Source organism: Zootoca vivipara, chromosome 8 (assembly GCF_963506605.1).
Source record: "Zootoca vivipara chromosome 8, rZooViv1.1, whole genome shotgun sequence".
NCBI classification, from domain to species: Eukaryota; Metazoa; Chordata; class Lepidosauria; order Squamata; family Lacertidae; genus Zootoca; species Zootoca vivipara.
Window position 1 is genome coordinate 52,323,314 of NC_083283.1, and position 23,544 is coordinate 52,346,857.

General features: G+C 41.2%; 1 protein-coding gene across 2 annotated transcripts in view; it reads left to right on the forward strand.

Annotated features, from left to right (window-relative positions):
- The first annotated feature begins 876 nt into the window (after nt 1–876).
- Nucleotides 877–23,544, forward strand: part of DOK6 (docking protein 6) — a 167,880-nt gene continuing 145,212 nt past the window's right edge. The window contains exon 1 of one of the 2 annotated variants that reach the window (XM_035125322.2): nt 877–1,376. In XM_035125322.2, coding sequence (XP_034981213.1) covers nt 1,311–1,376 — 66 coding nt within the window. In that variant the 5' untranslated portion in view covers nt 877–1,310. The remainder of the gene's footprint in view (nt 1,377–23,544) is intronic. The other variant, XM_035125321.2, reaches the window with a different exon arrangement.

Genomic DNA, 23,544 nt, shown 5'->3' on the forward strand with positions numbered 1-23,544 from the left:
AGCAGTTGCAAAAAATAAAGGCTGCTGTAATCCTGTGCCTACTTTGGTGGGAGTAGGCCACCACTGAACTGAATGGGGATTATTTCCAAGTAAAGATGCGTAGGTAAGAACATGGCACATCTCTTTCTCAGCCCATGTCTGCTGTACTCTGGAAGATGTCCATTCCCAGGAGCCTAATGCTGCAGGGCTGTGCCATTATTCAGAAGGAAGCCTTATTATATAGTCAACGGGGCTTGCTTGCCAAGGTGTGCATGGGATGGGATCTTTCGGCTCCTATTCCAAACTTGCTTTCTAGGGGGTAAGTTCTGTGGAAACCCAATGAGACTTATTGCTCACAGGAAACATAATTTAGGGTTGTGTTGTGCCCCTCAGCTGCACTTTTCTAACAGAGCAGCAACACCTGCGTGTGACTCTTGCAGCACTAGATGCACAGGTGGAAACAAAAGGATTGGCTTTGCCTCTTTTATGCAGAAATCTCTCTCTCTCCTCAGAAGCCAGGTGGGGTGAGGGGTCCTTCGTGCTTCTCAGCTGACTGGAGAAATGCCGCCGGGGGGGGGAGGGGAGGACAAGGTTCCTCAGGAGGAGCCCAGCCTTGGCGTCGAAAAAAGAGGCGGCTGGCTAGCTAGCTAGCAGGCGTGCCAGGGAAGGAAGCGAGCGTGGGAATGGGAGCGGCGGATATTCCCCCTGCTAGCCAGCCCGCCCGCCCGCCTGGTCTGGCCTTCTTGGGGAGCTGAGGTGTGAGGAGGGAGGGAGGGAGCGCACGGGAACCCCTCCCCCTCCCTCTCCCCGCTCAGCGCTGTAGGGGGGATGGCGCGGCGGCGCGAGCAGCCTCCGGGTGCCGGCAGAGAAGCAATAGCCGGGGAGGGGGAGAGAGCTGGCGGAAGAGCCAGGGAAGCAGCAGCAGCAACAGCGGCGGCGGTAGCGGCAGCAGCAGTAGTCCTCTCTCCCTGGCTGCTCCAGGCAACGGCGCGGCAAGAGCCTCTCCCCGCCCGTCTGCTAGCGCTTCGGTAGAAGGAGCCACAGCTCCTCGCCGTTCTCGGGCTGCGCGTGGCGCCCCGCAGGAGGGAGGGGGCGGGCTGCGCTTGGCCACGGCGTGCCCGGCACGCGCAAAAGGAGCCGCTCTGCCGCCAGTGCCGCCTGGATGTCAGAGGCTCCTCGCGAGCCGGCGGCCAAAGGTGCTCCGCAGCAGCAGCTGGAGGGAAGAGGACGACGACGAGGAGGAGGAGGAGGAGGACGAGGAGAAGAAGGCGGCAAGATAGGAGACGACCCCGCGCACGGAGCTGGGACGCCGCAGCCGGCTCGCCCCGGCCATGGCCTCCAACTTTAACGACATAGTCAAGCAAGGCTATGTGAAAATCCGCAGCAGGAAGCTCGGGGTGAGTGGCGCCCGGCGCGCGCGCGCGCTTGCTTTGTTCCCCCCTTTTTTCTCGCTCTTGTCTGTCAGAGCCTGGGCGGCGGAGTTGGAGGTGGGGGTCGCCTGGTCAAGGCGGCGCTGCGAGCGAGCAGCCCGCTGTCGTTCCTGCGGCGGTGCTTTGGCAGGCAGCGTGGGGGGTCGGGCGGGTGGGTGTGCGGGGATGGCTCGCTCGGCGGCTCCCCGGCTGCTGGCAGCAGCAGGCGCAGCAGCAGCAGCCGCGCTTGAATGGAGCTGCCTGCTGCTGCTCTCGACTATTGTTTGCCTCCCGCGCGTGTTTGCCCGCTTGCTTGCCTGCCTGCCGAGGTGGAGGCGATCATCGCGCTCCTGGGCGGTGCGGCCCGATCCCTGTTTGCGTTTACTCGGGAGTAGTAGATCCAGCAGATTTCAGAGGCGCAGGACTCCCAGTTTAGGGCGTTTATAGGGTTGCAGCCTGTTTAGTGGAAAGAAACCCAACGGGAATAGCTGTCGCTGTGTTAGAAAGAATACCCGCGCGCATAAGCGGAGAGACAATGGAAACCCATCACCTGTTAAACTCGTTTCCGCCACCTTTATAGGCGGCAAGCCTAACTGCTAAAGAGTAAGTCACACTGAGCACAGCGAGACTTGGATCTGAGTCAACATGTGGAGGATTGTGCTGTTAAACACACACCATTCCCCTACCCCTGCTGTGGCGTGGCTGCCTTTCCCGCAAACGGGGGAGAAGGGCATCGTTCCCTTTAAGCACTTTCCCCAAGCCCTGGCTTTCCGATTCAGCTGAAATCTATAACAGGTTGCAATTGTGGCTGTGTCGCAGCTCGGGGCACTGTGTTAACTTTGTGCATGTTGTATAGTGTGTGTTGGATGTATTGCCCCGAAAGGTGTGTTCGAAGGCACTCTGCCAGAAAGGTCTACAGGTTTCAAAATAGCTCCTAGCGGCCTAGAAGTAGGAGGAAAGGTAGACATAATAGGCAAAAGTACCTGCTGAGTAGAGTGGCACACAGGTGATGATGATGGGTAGAAACATCTTTTGAGTTGTATGCTTGAATTAGTATCGTTGGTGGAGAGGATACAGACTTAACTAGACTAGGCAAAAGGATAATGGTACGTTTAACAGATGGACAGGAAATTTGGCACAGTAATGGATGCTGCTGCCCCCTGGACTAGACAACTGGCAGATCACAGAGTTTTTGGAGGAAAGGTTGGCTTCAGACAAAAGGTTGGAATCACCTGGAAAGGTGAATGAGAAAGATGAGATAATTATTGGTAGAAGTACTTGCCTAACTTTCAACGTTTCCGCATGCTTTAAAAATTTTACTTCTTGCTAGGAGCTGGCAGATACTATGACAGTTCCAAAAAGTAGTAATTATAACTGTCTGGTTTTGCTCTAAAGTAAGAAACTCTTTAGAAATTTGTTAGGAAGAAAATGGAGTATTGACCAGCTTGAAGGCAGATGTGGAAACCATGCAACGAATCTCTGATTCAAAGTTTAGAGTTATAGTTTGAGAGCAATAACCTGAGATTTGATACAATACCATGGACAAAACCAATCCTGAGCCATGTGATGAGGATATTAGCCTGTGCCAAGAGGAAAACAACAACAGTACAATTAAAACCAAGGAAATATTGTGATACCTGGAAAGTGGCTTGCTTTGGAAGTCATGTAAACATCTGTCTGACAACTTAGTGGTCACTAAGGCTATCAGTGGAGAGCTGTACTATGAAACACTGCTAGTCATTATGGTTATATGCTGCCACCAGGATCAGTGGTACAGTGCTCTGTATGTCAATCATTGGGGAACAATAGTGAGACAAGTCTCTTGCCCTCCTGTCTTGCAAGCCTAGCAGATAGAGCATTGTGGGAAATGGGCTGCTGGAGTAGATGGGCCTTTGGTACTAACACCCACATGAGATCTCCTTTTTATTTTATCTGTCTGTGTTCTTTGCTTCTTCTTCCCTCCTCCTTTTCTCTGATGGGGAAGAATATAACACACTTTAATAAACAACTTTTGATAAACAATTGCCACCTCCTGCTCACTAAGCTTACTGGTTTTAATTTTGAAGGTGGTCAAAGGAAAAGTTCACTTTGCATCCAACTGTTTTTCTTAGCCTTTTGCTGAATGACTGCCATTTGAGTTGGCTTAACTGTTTTATGGTGACATCCTTTTCTGTTAGCTTTGTACTGGAAGGAACGTGTTTTGGAGACACTATTGTAGATAGGCTCTCTCCACAAGTGTCCTTCACTACAACACAACAAAGAACATCTGAATGAGACTTTTGGACTCAAAACCCTGTAAAACAGGCACCCCCAAACTGTGGCCCTCCAAATGTTTTGGCCTACAACTCCCATGATCCCTAGCTAACAGGACCAGTGGTCGGGGAAGATGGGAACTGTAGTCCAAAACATCTGGAGGGCTGAGGTTTGGGGATGCCTGCTGTAAAACATGTAGAATTGTAGCTTTCCAATACAAATGACATCACTAATCAGCCCAGTTAAATATATAAGGTTAGAATGTATATACCAACTCATGGCTACATGGTATTCACAGATGTTGCTAATAAATAAGTTCCTTGCTACATTCCATACACTTCCTACACTAAAGATTCCCATGCTACTGGTTCTTCTGTTCTTACACACCCAGTTTCTGCCACAGGTACAGTGCATGGTGTTACTGTAAGCCTCTTAATTTATTTGTCTTCTGAAAACATAACTGCACAGACTTGCATGTAGCAAATTCAGCTTCTGTTCGCCAAATGAGGAACATGTGAATAGGATTCACAGTAATGCAGTCACTATTTCTTCTCAGGTACAAGTATACAGAAAGGGAAATGCAAGTCACAACTGCTGCTCAATACATTTAGTGTACCACTATGTGTTGTCTGCTGTACTGTCATGGAAGTGAAATGGTCCACATTTGTAGGTGGGTTTTGTTCAGTACCATGTGAGGTACAATTGTGTTGTTGGGAGTTATTTGATGGTAGTAGTTTTATGCCCCTTATACAAAGGGTCTGCACTGGTCCCAAACTGAACCTGTCCCAGGTGAGAGGTGGGAGGGGAGTATTTTGTGGTTCATTGGCCCATTAGTGCTACACAGTCTGTGAATAGTCTCTTCTTATATGTTTGGCAATGATCCTTTGCAGGAAGGATATGCATGTGTAGTGAGTGTATGTGGGTTGAAATATTCTTTTGGTTTGGTGTTTGTGGCATTCTGCATAGTAATATTGTCTAATCTTAGTTGTATAGATATGGTTATGGTTATGAATGTGGATATGTGTATTTATGTATTTGCATTTTGCTCAGTTGAAATTGTGATTATTGTACGTTTATGTACTTCAATTTGATTTTCCTCCTGGAAAATGGCTTTGAGATCTGAGGACAGTATGCAATAGATAAATGGACTTAATATTTAAATAAATAATATAATGTTGATAATCTATAGTAGCGTTTCATCTGCCACTGTGGTTGTGTCCTAGAGCATTGGGACAGCCCCTGTCAGCAGTGCTGATCATGTGGGTCAAATGGGGGTGGATCCAACCAGCCTTTACTATATTAAATATGCAGCCAAGAAGGGTTTTACAGTATTAAGAATATACTTTTTGGAAACAGTTGCCCTAGGAGCAAAGAACCTTGCTGGAGTGAAAGTAACATTTAATGATATATTCATTAGTTGATCTGGTTATTTTTGTGTTATCAGCTGTGATCAAGAATGTTTTTCTTTCTCCATCTATGACTATGGACCTTATTGTCAATCGCCCTGGCTACCAGGAACTCTCAATCAGGGGTAATATGTTGAGGGAATCAGATGATATAAGAAAACTTGAGTTGGTGTGTGGTTGGGAGTGATGCTCATTCTTCTCTGCATCAATATTAAGCATTATGTGCAGTTGTTGACTTTTAGCAACTGGCTTTCTGTTACCTTCCAAATCTATAATGTCCATTATTACAACACAGACCAGCATTCTTCAGGCTTTCAGATTTCAAGGTGCTTCCATCCCTACTCCAGGGTAGGAATTGGCATAGTGGAAATGCATATGTTGAAAATGCTAATTCCTTTTTAATAATTCTATATTTTGGGGGTACTGATTTAGGATCAATCAGAATATTTAATTTGCAACCTGGTTCCAATGTGCCCAGCAAAGCAGCAATTTCTTTTATATAACCACTTTTAATATTTCCCTGCTCTACATGAGGAGAACATATAACAGACAGCAAACTGCATGCTTAAGCTGAAACTGTTACCAGTATCTCGAGGGACTGTGTCTTATATATTTATATGAATGTGTTCCCCTTCCAAAAGAGATAAGAGAGAGGCCATGTGAAATTTAAAATTTTACAAGTGGCTAGAAGCTTATCACAGTGCTAATATATATTATCTTTGCCCTGGAAGCTGTGCTTTTCTTTGCAGAAAGGGTGTTCAAGGCTAAGGGAAGAATAATCATAAATTGACCTTTGGAACATTTCGCTATCTTGACAAGGCTGTTAATTCTGAGAGAACACAGTGGGGTTGTTGGAATCCCAATTACAGACTATTGCGGTACAGCTGACATGAATGTGTGTGGTTTTAAGCAGCTTAAATCAAGGTAGAAAGGATCCCTCATGCTCTTTGGCTGGATAGACAGCACCCCCAAAATAATGTTTCAAACTGAATGGCAGTGTCAAACAATGTCTTGGGAAGTAATCACAAAATTTCAACAGGCCTTAGAAGGTTAGTATTATTGCTGCTTGATGCCAGGGCAGGATGACATTAGTTCAGTAGAACAATGGAACACAGAAAACCTTATTGGGAAGCAAGAATTTTTCTTACTTCATGAAATAAGGGAAATAAATCTGATCATGCTTTATACTGAAACTAGATATGACATTGGCACAGAGGAAATATTTGGGGTATGCTCAATATTCCTTTACTCATCATGATACTAGCTTTGTTGTGTGGAAAATAGTAATGTATTAGGACTTGTAAAGCTTTTGAAAGAGTGCAGAGATTTCTGTTGCGAGTTGGAATTCTGAGATCCCATTCTCTATATGTAGTTGTGTCTCTCTGTGTGTATGCACACGCGTGTGCAGACACAAACACACAAACTGTGAAGGAGGCCATAACCGAAAGTGCAAGGCCAAACCCCAAAGTCTTTTGTTAACAGGTGGTAATGATGCCAATCAGCTGGCCAATCAGCGAAATCTGTATCTTTGGTGCTTAAGCCCATACAATCAACAATAAAGGTAATGGTTCTGTATAAAGTATATTTTGTAAACAATGCTTGAACTCCCTTGGAATGTATTTTGTACCATTTATGCTAATGGGTGTAGAAGAGAAATTGGCAAAGAGGCATTGTAATGTGAATGAACATTTTTACCAATGGCGGTTACGATCTAATTGAATGAAGGGCTAATTTGTAATGTCTGAAAGCGACAACATGTTTGAACTGGAACAAGTTAAAGCCATGCAATGACTCTCAGGGTCCAGCAAAGCATAATTCTTATTTGTTTGTTTGTTTTGTTGGCCAGTCCGGATACCTTTCACCTAGATAACACTTCTACAGAGGAGATATTATGTCTTCCCCAGTACAGTTTCCAAACAGCTGCCATAACATCTTCTTCTTCATCATCATCATCTTCATTATTATTGAATTTATATACCTCCCCCCCAGGCCCGGAGGTCTCAGGGCAATTCACAGAACAAAATATAAATATAAAACCACAAAATATATAATCAAAATAAAATAAAAACAACAACCCAATACCCCACCCCCCAAAAGGGCATAGAACACTGGAAAAATTCTATTCCTCTCTCCACCCTCTCACTCTTCACCTCATATATGTGTTTGCAGGATTTGCCCTGCCATGGAGCACCATGATGGAAGGGTAGATGAAGGGAGGAAGTGGTGTCAAGTTCAGCAAGGCTTTTTCTAGTGTCAGCCCTAACAGAGTAGAACAATTGGACACATCAGACTCCAGAATGTCTTGGACCAGCACAGTGTGAGTGTGTTAGAAAATGGAATTGTTGGGAATAAGGAGCTGATTCGGTCTCCCCAGGTGCTGGGAAGGCCATTTATTCAGGAGGGCTGAAGACAACCCCCTGAAACCTGAGCCTTAGGACCCAAGGTCAGCACTGTGTGCAACTGTAGACAGAGAAGTATGTTTGGTAGCAAATGTTTCAGAATGCATTGGGAAGTCATGTCATTATACACCATATGGAAACTTGGTGTTTATTTGCCTTGATAATTTAAGAGGGATGTTTGGTGGTAGAGCACATACTTTAATGGGTAAGTTGTGTGCCAGGTTCAATCATCAGCATTAATGGCTACTGGGAAAGGTTCCTCTCTTGAACCTTGGAGAGCCAGTTCTGTCAGTAGAGACAACACTGAATTAAATGGACTTTATATAAGGCAGTGTCCTATATTTTCATAACACATTTCAAATGCTGAAGAATACAGAACTTCATTCAGATGATTTCAGGAATGGCTCATCTATAAAACAATCCTCAAATCTACACAGTTTATACCTCTAATACCATGCATTTCTTCAGAAAAATGAGAATTTTGTAAAAAACAAAAACCCCACAGGCTAAGGCTTGTAGTCATAACATGATGCATCAGTAATGCTTATGAATTACACAAACTGCCATGATTTGAATATTCCTTGAGAAGGTGGATTCCATCTTCATGTTTTAAAGTTCATGTTTTAAAAATCAAATTTTTTTGTACAGCAGATATGAGGAAAGAAGTATTTCTGCAAAGGCTCATGAAAGTTTTAATATAAATCTCATAGAAAACATAGCTGCTTTTGCTCTCTTTCGGGCAGGTGGCCAATCCATTATAGAAATTCTTTCAGTGTTTTTTGTTATATTCCATCTTTCTTTGTGGTTGAGTAAACCTTGGCTGGGAATCAAATTAAAGGTTTTTTGATCTAATGCAACCCATGGACTGATTGTTAAATGATCACTTGGGTGAAAGTGTTCTAGTACTGAAGGAATAATATTGTTAACTTTCTGAAAAGCAAGTTAGAGGAAACCCATTGAATACTAATAGAAGTCTTAATATACTTCCTCTTTTTGTTCTAATTTTTATATATTCTTCTGGAGAAAATGGGGGGAAAACATAAGACAAGATGTTTGGTATTCCTTGGTTTACAGCCTGTTGAATTATTTGCTCCACATTTGGATGCAAGTGTTTCTTCCTGTGGTGGAAGTGGTAACTTCTGCCATTTCTCCCTGCAGCCCCTTGCACCCTCTGAAAATTTAGTCTGCAGTTCTGTAAGACCCTCAGTGCAGAAAGGTTGCAGAGAAAAACAGCAAAAATGGCTTCTTCCTGCCTTCAGGCAGTGGGATCCTCTGCTTCAAGAGTACCATGGATCTGTGGTGTATCTGAAAAAAAAATACAGTTAAAACTCATACATCATATAGTGCAGTGCATTGCAATTGCTACAACAGTCAGAAAAAAATATTGAGTATTCTATCAATGCCTTCAGCAATTTTCAAATGATTCCTGGCGTAACATTTGAGGACCTCTCTTCTCCTGGATCAAAAGCCTTCTGCTGAAAGGAGATGTTCCCACTCAAAACCAACTCTGCATTTAAGACAGAAAGTATTACATTAATTTCAAGGTACCACTTCAAATGTTCATTTCTCCTACCATCAGTTCTACCAACATGTAGGACTAAAATAGGAATGACAGAGGATTTTTAATACTACACTCTATGAAAATAGGCTGATCCTGCAACAGGGAGAAGGAAAGTAGAAGAACAACTTGATACTATTTTTCTACAATTTAGAGCAATTATACAATGAACAATTGTTATAAATACAAACTGAAATGGATGCAAACTGAAGGGAGCCTGGTTCAAATTGGGTACAGTGGTACCTCCGGTTGCGGATGGGTTCTGTTCCGGAGGTCCCGTCGGATCCTGAGGTTTCCGCAACCTGAGGACCGCAGAAGCAACGAAACCCGGTAAAATACTTCCGGGTTTGCCATGTGCGCATCCCAAAGTTTATGTAACCAAAGGGTTACGTAAACAATTGTACAACTATATTGCAAACCAGCTCACATGTCTATCTGCCTTAGGGACATACAAGAGTATATTCTGAAATGTTAGTCTTTGTCGGTAGACATCCTGTTCCAAAGAGTTACATGCACTCAGCTGCCTTCAGGCATCCCCAAACTGCAGCCCTCCATATGTTTTGGCCTACAACTCCCATGATCCCTAGCTAACAGGACCAGTGGTCAGGGATGATGGGAATTGTAGTCCAAAACATCTGGAGGGCTGAAGTTTGGGGATGCCTGCATGATGTGTGAAAGTCCATGCTAATTATGATAGCAATGGCTGCTTGCATAGGTTTGTTTTCTTTAGGTAGATTTTTTCATAGAGAAGTGAACGGAGAAGATTATCTGAACAAGGAAGTTCCTTTTATGCACTTAACATCAAATGTTTTGTTTCAATGTTTTTGGGAGCCACCATATGAGGGTAAAGCCAGAAGGGTGGTCAATAATTATTGAAAGAAATATCTGAAGCAGATTACTGGATCAAGTTGCATTCACAGCATACCCTCCAACATTTCTCCAATGGAAATAGGGATGTCCCATTCTGTAATGATATTATTTATGCCCCACACATCTTACTGGTTTGCCCCAGCCACTTTAGGATGCTTCCAACATATATAAAAACATAATAAAACATTAAACATTAAAACTGCTTCCCTATACAGGATTGCCTTCGGACGGCTCTGAGGCGGGATAACTCCATCCCCGCCAACATTGCTCCAATGAAAAGAGGGACATCCTAAGGAAAAGTGGGACATTCCAGGATCAAATCAGAAACAAGGACAGCTTCTCTAAATCGGGGATGTCCCTGAAAAATAGAGGCACTTGGAGGGTTTGTCATGGGAATCTCAGCCGGATTTAGAGTATATGTGTTTTACGTTTGATTAATCCTACGGGGGGAGGATCTGTCAGTTTAGTCTTCTCTCTCTCATTTTTCCAATCTTAAGTTCTTTCTCCATATTTCTACATAAGTATACATTTTTTTAAAATGTATCAAGAAAACATATCAAGAAAACCCAGCAGGATTTTAGTGCATATTTCTCCTAGCAAGTTAAAAGTAGTCAGAAATATTTGATTGTTTACTTCTGTATGCCACCTGCCTCACAACTTTTTTCTTTTTATTGGCATGCTGAGTGAAAGTGTTGTCCCTAGAGGCAAATGTCACTGAGTTTTGAGAAAGGCCGCCTTATGATTTCATTAATGGAGACTTATTAAAATGAATACAACAGTCCTGTAGGCCTAGTAAAAAGGCAGTGATCAGGCATCCCCAAACTGCGGCCCTCCAGATGTTTTGGCCTACAACTCCCATGATCCCTAGCTAACAGGGCCAGTGGTCAGGGGTGATGGGAATTGTAGTCCAAAACATCTGGAGGAGCCTAAGTTTGGGGATGCCTGATCTAGATTCTCTTCACTCAGAGTGAGGCATTCGCAGTGACAAATGATGCTTAACATTAGGGGAAAAGTTTTAAAGTTAAAATTTGATGTCTGGTTGTGGAATAGAAGGCACCATGTGAAGGAGTCTCATTTTGCCAATGAAAAGATTGCCCCTAGTTTTACCATAGACCAGGGGTCCCAAACTAAGGCCCGGGGGCCGGATGCGGCCCAATCACCTTCTAAATCCGGCCCACGGACGGTCCGGGAAACAGCATGTTTTTACATGAGTGGAATGTGTCCTTTTATTTAAAATGCATCTCTGGGTTATTTGTGGGGCATAGGAATTCGTTCATATTTTTCCCCCAAAATATAGTCTGGCCCCCCACAAGGTCTGAGGGACAGTGGACCGGCCCCCTGCTGAAAAAAGTTTGCTGACCCCTGCCATAGACTAATACTTGATATGCAGTGTAATTACATTCCAAGGCATTTGTCAGTAAATCATAGCCTATTCTTTTGAAATCTGAGTGTTGTTATTTTTCTTGCTGATTTTTATTTTTTTAATGCTGACTGAGGCGTATTTAAATGTGCTCCCAGCAGTATCAGAGTCAACTCTCTATGCTTATAAACATATGTTTAAAGCAGCTTGTTGGTGAATAAATTTATTTTCCTCCTGGCGGGGTTCCGATTATGTGAGGAGGAGTAGCCTGATTGACCCTGTCCATGTGGTCATGGTATTTACATCCATGCCCCTGGAGCATATGTGGAAGTGACTTCCAGGCTGCTGTCTGTTCGTGTAAAGAGTTCTTGATTGACAGGAGTGAAAATCAGATGCAGCACAATCTCTGGTCTTTAACTTATCTCATGCTGGATGTTTCAGCAACTATTATGAAAGGAGAAATATCTGGAGGATAATCCGTCTGTGGTTCTGTGTGCTTGGATTACGTGATTAACCGGGGAGTTTCCTTAACCACAGCTTTGTATGGTTGATCTGGGTGTGATTGTTTTATTTATTTATTATTTAAATATGCACACAATACTAGAGTAAAAATGGCAAACACTTGAGTAAAAAGCTGGTTGTCAAAGAATTTCAGGTTTTGTTCTATCTGAATAATGCAGTTTTTAGAGATGTCTGAAAGCAACTAGATGATTCCTACCAACTCCTCCATTGGCAAGGAGTGCCACAAGGCAGGGCCTACCATACCAAAGACCCAGTTCCTAGTAAAGGCCTGCCAAATCTCTGGGATTTTTAGATCTTGCAGGGTTGTTTTCTGTTGCTGTAAATCTGTGCAAAAAAACACAGTCTCGTGAATGTTCAAAAAACAAAGCTGACTTGCAAATATGATTAGAGGCTGCATGCAACAATTTGAGTTTCTTTGGTGTTGGATTCCTGGATGTGTTTAGAGTATACATACCTCTAGAGTTATCTAAATGTTCAGTCAGATTAGCAATCATGGGGCAAGCACCTAATAATGTGCAATCCATGGACTGACATCATGCCTTGCTGTTCAACCCTGTGGCTAAACATGCAGGTGCCTGCTCAGATGGTAAAAGGTGTGTTTGGGCAGAGATTGAAATAGATACTGACATAGGTGCCTCTGAGTGGAGTTAATGCACTGCAAAATTGTCTGCTCTTTGTTATTGCTGCTTGTATTGCTATGAGCTGAATGTGGGGTGTCCCATTACCATGAAACCTAGAGGACTGATAGTCTGTGTGCTTAAACTTTTAGCAACATAGTTTTAAGTACAGTGAGCCATAGAATGCAAATCATTTGGCTTCTGGGTCTTGCAACTTTCTTTCCTTAATTCCTTTTGCAAAGAGGTTTTATGGAGTTGCCCCCCAAAGAACTGCATTTGATATGCAGTTGTGAAGCACTTTATGCTTGCAAGAAACCACAACCCCTGAAAACAAAAGTTACCACAGACATCCCCCTCAATCCTTACTCGAAATGTTTGTGTTACTCACAATGTGGCCATTTCGCCACATGCAGAGTGTGGATGAAACTCATTCTGGCAGATCCCACAAGAAAGCCAGTTGATGTAACTGGTTGGATATATTTGTGTTAAGCAGAAGCAGTTGCATGGATTGAATAAAGGATAAAGGTAAAATTCCACATGAAGGTAATTTCCAGAGGGGTGGTCCTGTTCATTTCTTGCAACAATAAAAACAAAAAGTCTTAAGGTATCTTTAAAAAATCCACAAGTCTATTATAGCCTATTATAATCTTTCATAGACTACAGTATACTTCATCGGATACAGGAATTGCTATCCTGAGTACATAGTGATGTCCACCACCAAGAGAAAACCAAGGATCAAGCAACGTAGTGATTTGTAGATATGGGGCTTTGGAACAAATGGGGAAGTAAGGCAAGGCCAGGACCTTGGATTAGGACCAAGATGCTGGTTTCAGATTGCATTCACTGATCCTACCTGGTAAAGCTGAGGCAGAAAATGCAAGCTATCTCAGAAGTTACATTGCAGCAATTGGCAGAGCTTTGTCTCTGAGTTAGGCAGTCAAAATGTAAGCCCCTCCTCCCGAGTGTTCCCTGAAAGGGTTACTACCTTTGTCTGCATCCACTGGCTTTTTCTACTGAGTGGCATTTGAAGATGTGGGGAGTGCTCTGAGAAAAGCATATTAGGAGGCATCTAAGGAGTCTGTGGTCAAGTCACTGGAGCCTGGGAATTGCCTCTTTTCTGGCTTTACATGGGGCTCCAGAGATTATTGACTACCCATGTTTGTGTTTGCATGCATGCACAAACACTATCATTTTATAAAAACGGAACAGTGGTGCAATCTGAGCATTTGCTGGCAAAAGAAGGGCATGGGGAAAGCTGCTCGTGTGCCGAGTTGGAAGTAGCTGAAGATTTATATGGTGCCAAGCAGTCAGAATATATTTTAATATTGTCTGAACAATGGCCCATCAACTGACTACTGAGCACCCATTGCAGGAGCCATGCCTGAGGCAAATGTTCTGTCTGTCTTGGTGGATGAGTGAGTCCTGATCTCTTTATTGCTACAGATGTGTAGTCAAATGAGTTGCAGTGTCTATGCATAAAGGCTTGTAGTGTCATGCCTTTGGAGCTGCCTGTCAGCCACATGAAACTTCTTGCATATCAAAAGTATCCCAGCAATGTCACATTATGACAATCTTACTGTTCCAACATCTGTTCTTTTGTTATCTGTAAGCAAGAAAATAATTTAACCAGTGTTAAATAGATGTCCCTTTCAATATGTCAACATTAATTATGCTTGCATGTTTTATTCAAAATTGCAGCTTTTGTTAACATAGTTTGCCTGCCTTCTAGGCATTATTCTAGAATTATAGCTAGAAATAAAGTTGTGTGTGTGTCTATCTCAAATAGCATTAACTTATTGGTCTGTTTGTTATGGCAAAATGCAAGGAGATTTGTAAAGAATACTGTGGATATTTAGATTTTAGATTCAAAGGCTATACACTCTGTCAGTTATATCATTGTAACTCCATTGTTGGAGTTGGACAGTGGTTGGACATACATGGTTGGATAGTGTTCTCAAAGCCACCAACATGAGTCTGACCAAACTGCGGGAGGCAGTGGAAGACAGGAGTGCCTGGCAAGCTCTGGTCCATGGGGTCACGAAGAGTCGGACACGACTAAACAACAACAACAACTCAACACTAGATGGTGCTGTAGAGCAAAAAAACCACAGTGATTTTACATAGGAGTTTCTTTTCTTTTCTTATAACGATCTACTTTATAGCATTCCCCCCCTGTGTGTAGGTTCAGCCCGACAGGAAAAAGAGCCACTGTATCAGCCCAATCTGATAAATTACTTGGCATTTTTAACTGCTATGTGGAAATTTGTTATTTGTGGGGTTTCTAGCAAGGCTAGATTCAGCCCTAGCACATGGGGACAACTCTGTCTTTATTTAGAATCTTAAATGTGACCACTTCTGACTTGTTTTGACCATACTAGTTACAGCTGCCTTGAAAGATTATTAGGGTTCTATCCAACTAAGACTTAGATGCACAGAAATCAATAGACTTAAGTTAGTCAAGTTGATTGATTTCAGTCAGTTTACTTGGTGTATGACTTAGTTGGGTTTATCCTGTAGGATACTGTAAAGGGGGTCACACTTGGCCAGTATGCTTGCGCAGCGCTTGTGCTGATACCATAGTGACTGCATCACCGGCACTTAGTTTTGCATGCTTTTCTCCCAATCCTATGCACCCTTGAAAAAAGGATATAAATAAGCCAAGATGAAACCTCCATGCCTGGAAGGCTATAACAGCTGAACTACAGGGCAGGTGTTATTCAGCTGACATGAACCATCAGGTTAATGTTTGAGTGAAGAAATAATTTCTGAAACAGGTCATATTCCAATGCAGCTGTAGATGAAACAATGATTGAATTCGTTCTATGTGGATTTTTGTGTGAAAAAGAAGTCAAGCTAATTAATAAGGTCCACATTTAAAACTAATGTGTTGGGGGGGGGGTGTGAGAACTCTCCCCAGGCTCTACCTATTTATGCCTCTGCATGTGTCTTCTGCCCAGATACAGAAATGCTGCCCTTGGGTTGAAAGGGGTTCCTTAACACTGCCCTGGACTGTGGTTAAATAGTACTGATCCTAGTAGAGAAATCTGTTGCTTGTATTCTTTTATTATAAGACTTTCTATCTCCACCTCCCAACCACCTTTGTTAAGAAAGGTGAGAGAAAGTTGGGAAGCAAAGATGAATCAATATTGTATAATATTTTAATATATTCTGACCCTAATTAATGAATATTTCTTCTGGCTGAAGGTAATTATTTGAACAGTTCTCCGTAGTGTAATACAACTCTTTGGGACTTCATTGTCTAATCAAAAGAAAATCAATGGAAGCTTAAGTTAAATGAATGTAGTAAATTAATAGAGGGTCTTCACTATTGATTTTTTTTAACTTAGATTGTTTTAAAACAATAAAAGCACCTCTGATTTTTCAGTAAGAAAAGTCTCCCTTTGACTTTGAACTTTTCAACTGCTACTCTGTTGGAAAGTTCTGTTGAAAGATTTTACGCATGGAGATGCTCAACGGCTTATTTGCACTATTGAAACATTGCTTTTCATTGAAGGTGTGTCATGTGTTTACCTAATTTGATCAGCAAATTACTAATGTCTCTGAACTGCAAAATGCAACGCTTAGAAAATAGTTCTAAAATAGTTCAAAAGCCAAAAGAGAGGCAATATTTTTGTTTGAGGGTTTTACATTATACTGTTGCCTTTGTTCCCTTTTCAGATTACTCTGTGTTTAGAAGGAATCAGAAAAAAATAAGGATCTACAGAGCAGGGGGTGTTTGCAGACAGAACCAGTTTCACATGTGGTTGTTCATATACCTTTTCTGTACCATTTAAATATATACTTATTATGCCACAGTTGTCACAGAAACACAGAAAGCAAACCACAATCTGTAACCAAGGTTGGACATTGGATTGTGAATCTTTGTGTTAACTGTGGTTTTCATGGCATCCAAACTTGGTATTCTGGCTTAATCCCACTTTGTTGCATCATTCTTCCAGTCTTCCAGGCTAGATTGGAGGGAATAGTAGTTAAATGATGAAACTGTTTGTAAAACTAAGATGTCCCCTGTTGCTTCTCAGACCTCTGCACCCTTCCCTCTGCTTGATAATGGGCTTCTTTCCCTTCACTTCCTTGCTGTCATGCTTTCCACTATGGCTGCCTATTTATGCAGGAGCCTTGTGAAATCATTTTCTGTACCTCTTCCGAAGCATACTGGAGTGCTTGTCAGTACTAATCAGGCTCTACCAACAAATGCACAAAATGGTTCAAAAGTGGGCCCCAACCACTCACTTTCTGCAACAATCTACCCACAGCCTTTTCTGAAAATACTATGTTTTGCTTAAAACCATTGTTCTGCTTGTTTTGTTTTGTTGTTGTTGTTGTTTAGTCGTTTAGTCGTGTCCGACTCTTCGTGACCCCATGCTTATTTTAAACAAAAACATTAGTGCTGGAAAAGGTTTTAGCACTGGAAAAAGGGGGCCACAACAGGAAAGGTTTTGTTTGGAAGAATTAGAAGGAAATGGTAAATAAAGAGAACGTTTAGGTTTGTGAGTGAGATGTCCAGGGTTTGCTGAAAGTAGATGAAGGTCTTGAAGGGGTGTGTGTGTTCATGTTCTCTCCCCCCCCCCTTTGCAGCTGGCTAATGTCAAGAAAGCCAAAAATGTGATGATGCTTTGATAGTTTTTGTTTGTTGCAAAGCACTTTGTCTGGTATAGCAGACAGAGATTTGAAGAGGAGGCAGGAGAACAACAAGCCAGCACTAGGAAAAACAACACCAACAACAACCAACAAGCTGAGTTTTGTTTGATCATCTGCAAATGGAATGTTATCTTCATCAACAAACCATAGTTAAAGCCAAGTATGCCTAGCTTAGGTCCAGAAAGTAGCCTTTGCCACTGAGTGGTAGCACCTCTGAGAAAACATACCTAGTTGCTGATTCAAATGCAAAATCCTGCATTCATTGTTGTATGCTTTAATTCTCTGGACTTAGTAACCTGACAATTGATGCAAGCTTCAGAGCAGATAACGGAAGCTCACTTATTTTGAATTCTATATTTAGTGGAGTTTTATTCAAAGCTGGTTTTGAATAAAGAACCTGAGCTGGTTCTTGCCTCCTCCATGCATGTTACACAAAAGCAGAAATTTACAAAGTGGTTTAAAGGAGCCTGAATTACTTCATTTCTACTGAAATAAAAATAGTCAGATGTGTTTGAACATTTAATTACTATTGAGAAAAGGGGGGAATCTGAAGTGCGGAATAATTGTAGATCCCATGCTTTTACAGACTTCTGTAATCTAACATGCTTCAGTGAGGAAGCAGGAGGAGGGTGTATTTTTCTGTTGCCAGGATACAGAGATCCAAATATAAGCAGATGTGCCATTGCACTTATATCATAGGAAAACGCCTCTAGACAAAAATTGTACAGTAAAGAGCTGTTAATTCTCTGCTAACTCTTCTCTTGATTTAAGCATGAAATGCGACCCTGGTTGTAATACTTTATGCACACACACACACACACACACACACACACACAGAGAGAGAGAGAGAGAGAGAGAGAGAGAGAGAGAGAATATCTATGATAAACTAGACTTAGACAAACTCACCCCCAATGCATTAGACCAGGCATCCCCAAACTTCGGCCCTCCAGATGTTTTGGACTACAATTCCCATCTTCCCCAACCACTGGTCCTGTTAGCTAGGGATCATGGGAGTTGTAGGCCAAAACATCTGGAGGGCCGCAGTTTGGGAGTGCCTGCATTAGACCCTTTCATTACTAAGTGAGATCTAGTGATATGGAGATTTTTATTTTATTTCTTGTACATCTTCTTGTTTTATTGGAGAAAACAAGGCCTTTCAAGGCTTATATTAATTGTTCAGCATTCTGCAACTCATTCCATAATTCTGTCAGAGTGGAATGCTGCTTATTATCAAAATTGTGTAGAATGGATACTTTTTTCTGTTACTAACATTTACTTAATGTAACCTAGAAGGATGATAAAGTGAGAGAAGCTTCCTGGAATGTGATTGTATCTTCCTGCTGCAGGGTATACTGAGGTCAATGCTTTTTAGTATATCAAAACTTATCTCCAAAATGGATTTCTGTCTTACAGACTGAAATGAACTACTGTATCTGGAAAGACATTCTAGCTAAAAGAACAACTCTGGAAGGGAGCAAAAACAAAAAAACAAAAAAAGCCCGCCCCTCCAAAATGTTATATTATGGACTCCCCCCCCCACACACACACACATACCTTAGAGGCCTTTAGGGATGTGTGTTGGTTGAGGATTATTCATATTTAGAGGAATAGGGTTGAGCTTGATAATTCTTCCAAATTTATGGTTTTGTAAAATATTTTAGTGTAAGGTTACCAGACTTTTTTCAATGAATCCAGGGACACTTTTCAACTTCAATGGATTTTGTATGGGGACTGATTTGTAACTCCGGGGACTGTCCTCGAGAAACAGGGGCATCTGGTAACCTTATTTTAGTCTCTTAGCTGGCGTTGGTGTTGCCTTCAAACCTAGTTGTCTGTGCTACTTTGTTTTAAACTCCTCCTTTGCATTTTATCATTTCATTTTTATAAGGCTGCTCATATCAAATGTTGCTTCCATAGATACATTTTTTTGCATACATTGTACAAAACATTCTAGCATTTTTAAAAGATACTAACTTTGTCAAAATATTGTTTTTACACACCTTTATAGCATATTCTTCTTCATAAGAGTCAATATATGAAGAAAACAAACAAAAGAATTAGATCCTCTTGTTCCATCTCCTTTGTTGTATACAACTATTCTCATAGCTGCCAAGTTCTCCCTTTTTTTAAGGGAAATTCCCTTATGCTGAATAGGCTTCCTCACGAGAAAAGGGAAAACTTGTCAGCTATGACTATTCTGCAAAAGAGGAAGAAAAAGTGTTGAAATTCTCATTGTTGAAGAAGTTGGAGGTTAGCATCTAGAACAGCTACCAACTGCCAGAAACAACGTTGTTGTTGTTGTTGTTGTTGTTGTTGTTGTTGTTGTTGTCGTCCTCCTCCTACTCCTCCTCCTTGTATTTTTAATCATAAACGACCTTCAAGACCTTGGCTGGAAGGCCAGTATATAGATTTAGTTAAGTAAATAAGTAATGACCCTTGACCACTGAGGTCTACTATTGTAATCACAAGCTGGATTTTTTCTGTTTAAGTGCTTGGTACTTTTTATAGGCATCAAGACAGCATTTGTTAAACTTACATCACAGTTGCAATTAATGCAAATAATTAGAATAAATCATATAATTTAGGGAGGGGTTCAGTACGCTGGCCCTGTCACAACATGATTTCTTCAGTGGAAACACCCAAATGACCGGACAATATTTCAGCTGGATTTATATCTCCTAGTTCTTACACTTCTAGAATATTTATGGCAGTTCTTTTGCCATCTAGGTTCTGTAAAATCCTTTAGAGACAGAAAGGAAGAAGAGAATTGTATAGAGCAGAGAAATAAATGACATCCCATAGCAGCATATTTTTGATAAGTTGTCAAGTATGATTTAATCGGTATGAGCAGCTCTTTGAAACACAAATGTATCTTTTCTACATCCTTCCACAGAGGATGTCATTCTCTATCTAAGACTCCATCTATCTGAGGCATTTCAGAAGTGCTGATCACTGTAGTAACTAGGTGCTAAATCTTCTATTTCTAATGTGTGTGTATGTATACACAGAAGAAAGCAATCTAAAATTATTTTATACACAATAGTGCAAGTCCTGCCCGTGTCAAATGATCACAGAGCATTATGTACTCGGGTTGGTAGTTTCAGACCCACAGTTCCTGAGCCACTGAGTATTAAAACATAGTTTTGAAGTGTAATAATGCTGGGAACATTGGAATAAAGCAAGGAGAGTGGTGTTTTCATAAGAGGCTTAAATTCTTTCAAATTTGAAATTTCAAATTTGGAAAAGGCCTGAAATCAAGGATAAAACATGCTAAAGGCACGTAAGTAAATGTAAAGGCACCAAGGTAAATGGAAGTCAGGACCAGGACAAGAATGGAAAACAAACTGAAACAAAGCAAATATTTTATGTTGTGAGACCAGAAGAGGACAGCATTGAGGTCAGGCACAGGTTTCCCTGCACAGATGCAAGAATAACCCTTGTTCCCGGGGCACATGTAATTTTGGTTTATTTTATTTAATGCTTTTATGTATCACCTTCCAAGTACAATAGTGCACAAACAGAAACCAGGAGTCACCAGGGAGGGCACTAGAGTAGGCAAATATAAACAGCAATTTTTGTCACCCCTATCATTAAACTAGTATCCCAACAAATTAGTAGCTGCTGTCATGTATTGAATTAATAGCGGGACTCAAGGAACAGAACTGATGGAGGATATTGGGCCACCACTCTGAAGGCTCCCACTGATATCTGTTGGAATCTAAGGGTGTGGCTGTGGGAGAAGACATGGCAGTTTCCACTGTCCCTCATTTCAAAGGAGGAACCCGTGGAATCTCCCACCACTCAGAGATGGGGGGTGTGTGCAGCAATATTTATGTGTTTTTTAAAAAATTGTAAACTGCCCTTTGATCCTTGGATGAATGGTGCTATGGAAATTAAATAAATAAGTACATCTGTCTTTTCCTTTCTGTGTGTTTCTCTGCCCTGGAAGGCATAATCCAGAGCACAGGATTGATATTAAAAGAGAGAGAAAGAAACCTCACAAAAGATTTGTTTCCTTAGAGCCACTTTCTCTCCACTAAGGGTTAAGTATACAATACCAATATTTTTAGTCTTGACAGCAGATTTAATGAGTATGAACTGTTTTGGAAGATGGACTGGCTGTAACAATTTCAACTACAATATAATTAGAGCCTTTTTTGTAGTTGATCATTTAATGTCATTCTGTTTTTTTACATTCTGTTTTCTCTTGTCTGTCAGGGCAGACAAGAAGAATATTTCATTGAAAGCCTCTTACTTTAATATTGTTTCTGTCTCTTTCAAGGACAGAGGCATTTATGGCATTTTTTTAAAAAAACAAAACAAAACTGACATGAAATTCAAATGCCATAAATGCCATCAAAGTTTTTTTAAAAATGTATATAAAACACGGCTAACTATTTGCCGATGTCGCACATTGGGTCAACATTTTCATCAAGCAATGCACCACAACCCCCAAGATCTCATCCCTCAACAGTCATCACCAGTTTAGACCCCATTAACTTATGTAAAGTTAGGATTGGCCCTTCCCCCTCCTTGAATATGTCCATCCCTTTACACTTACTTACATTGAACTTCATTTGCAGATTTTGATGCCCATTCATCTAGTTTGGAATTATCCTTTTGGAGCTCTGCACAGTCCCTTTTTGTTGCAACTATCCTGAACACTTCAGTATCATCTGCAAACTTGCCCATCTCACTGAACACCCGCTAACTTAGATCATTTTATGATGATGCCCAAATGCAGCCAAGGTCTCTTAAGCAGTTTTCAGTTGGGTTTTCAAATGGTGAAGTTCTAAAGGCTTGGAAAATGTACTGTATTTGGATATTTAAGTTATGTTTCTAAACTATCATGATGAATGATTATTATGTTTGTTTTATTTTATAAATATATAAAAATGTGTTTTGATGTGAATTGCAGGGAAAGGTCTTTTCCAAGCTAAGTGAAAATGGGGCTAGTTGATTTAAAATTGTTAACAACTTGAATAATTTAATTGGTATAATATTTTTTTTGTTTCTATGATTGTTCCCATAATTTTGTTAAATAGGACAACAAGTGGTGTATGGCCTGTATAAAATATATGCTGAACACTAGCTTGATGTATTTTTTATATTTTTTTGATGATGCATAATTTCATAGAGCTATTTCAAACAAAGAGTGTGGGGCTATTTTATGTTTTGTAATTCTACTTATTCATATTTATCTGTTCGGTGAGGAGCAATTACAGGCTGAGCTTCTTGAATAACAGCTTTTCAAGAGCATTTTGCTTAAATTATTGCTAGATGTAGTTGTGTTAGCCTTAGCCCTAGCAGCTCCCAATGTCACGGGTATTTAGACTTTGTTTATTCAGTAAATCATCTTGCATGGTGGAAACACTCGGGCTTATTCATCCTCTATTTTGATTAAAGCCTTTACATATATTGCCATGGTTGTATTTTTATACTTTTTTTGTAGAACATTTTATGCTAGGTATTAACTGATTAATCCTCCTGCTTGAAGATTATGAAACCTTCAAATCTGTACACATTTCAACAAATCCATATTAAAAGGCTTTAAGAATTCAGAATCACAGTTTTCTTGGGGACTTGGACAAATATCCATCTTCTGTGTGAAAGAAACCAAATTATTACGCATCTTGTGTGTGTTTAAGTTCTTTGGACTGGGAGAACTGATTAGCAGTCCTGGCTGCTTCGTTTGAACATAAGCTTCCTTTCTAATTCTGCAGTGGCAGCGCTCCCTCACCATCCCCTCCCCCAATTGCATGCTTAGCAGTGCACATTCAGGAACACACATTTGGAACCATGGTGCTTTGAAGCTAAATGTAACCTGCTGGGAACGAACTGCTGATTTGGTTAATAATCTCTGTGTTGTTTGACTCATAATTATAAAACCATTTAGCAGTGAACATGGGGTACTTGGTTGTGATCTGGCCATAGAGAATTGGAATCTGGTGGTTCATCCCAGGCACACCCAACTCTCAAGAGACTGTGATCTACTCACAGTATAAAAAGACCGGCTGTGATCTCCCCATTGTCATTGCCAGGAGCTGTTGAGGTTTTTTTGGCCGGAGGGGGTTGGGTTTGACCAAAGGCAGTCACTAAACTTCATACCACGATCTACCTAGGACGCCTCCATGATCTACCGGTAGATCACAATCTACCAGTTAGACACGCCTAAACCATTTCTAAACCATTTATGTCTTTGTTTACTTTTACTTGGCAAAATAAGCATACCACTTAATAGTAAGTAAAACGCCTAAGTGGCTTAGAAACAAGGCCAATGGTATCCTTTGTCATTTTCAACAGCATACAAATGGGAGGCATAAAACATTGTCTAGCCTTGACAAACTTCTCTGCAGTGTACACATCTGGATTGGGGGATTAGGGCAAGGACAGCCTCCCAAGTTAGAAAGTATAGCTATAAAACAAGCTATGAAATACCTCTTTCAAAATTAACCTCAGCACTAAGCCCTGAGGTGCTTCCATAGATTCAACAAACAATTTAATGCTATAAT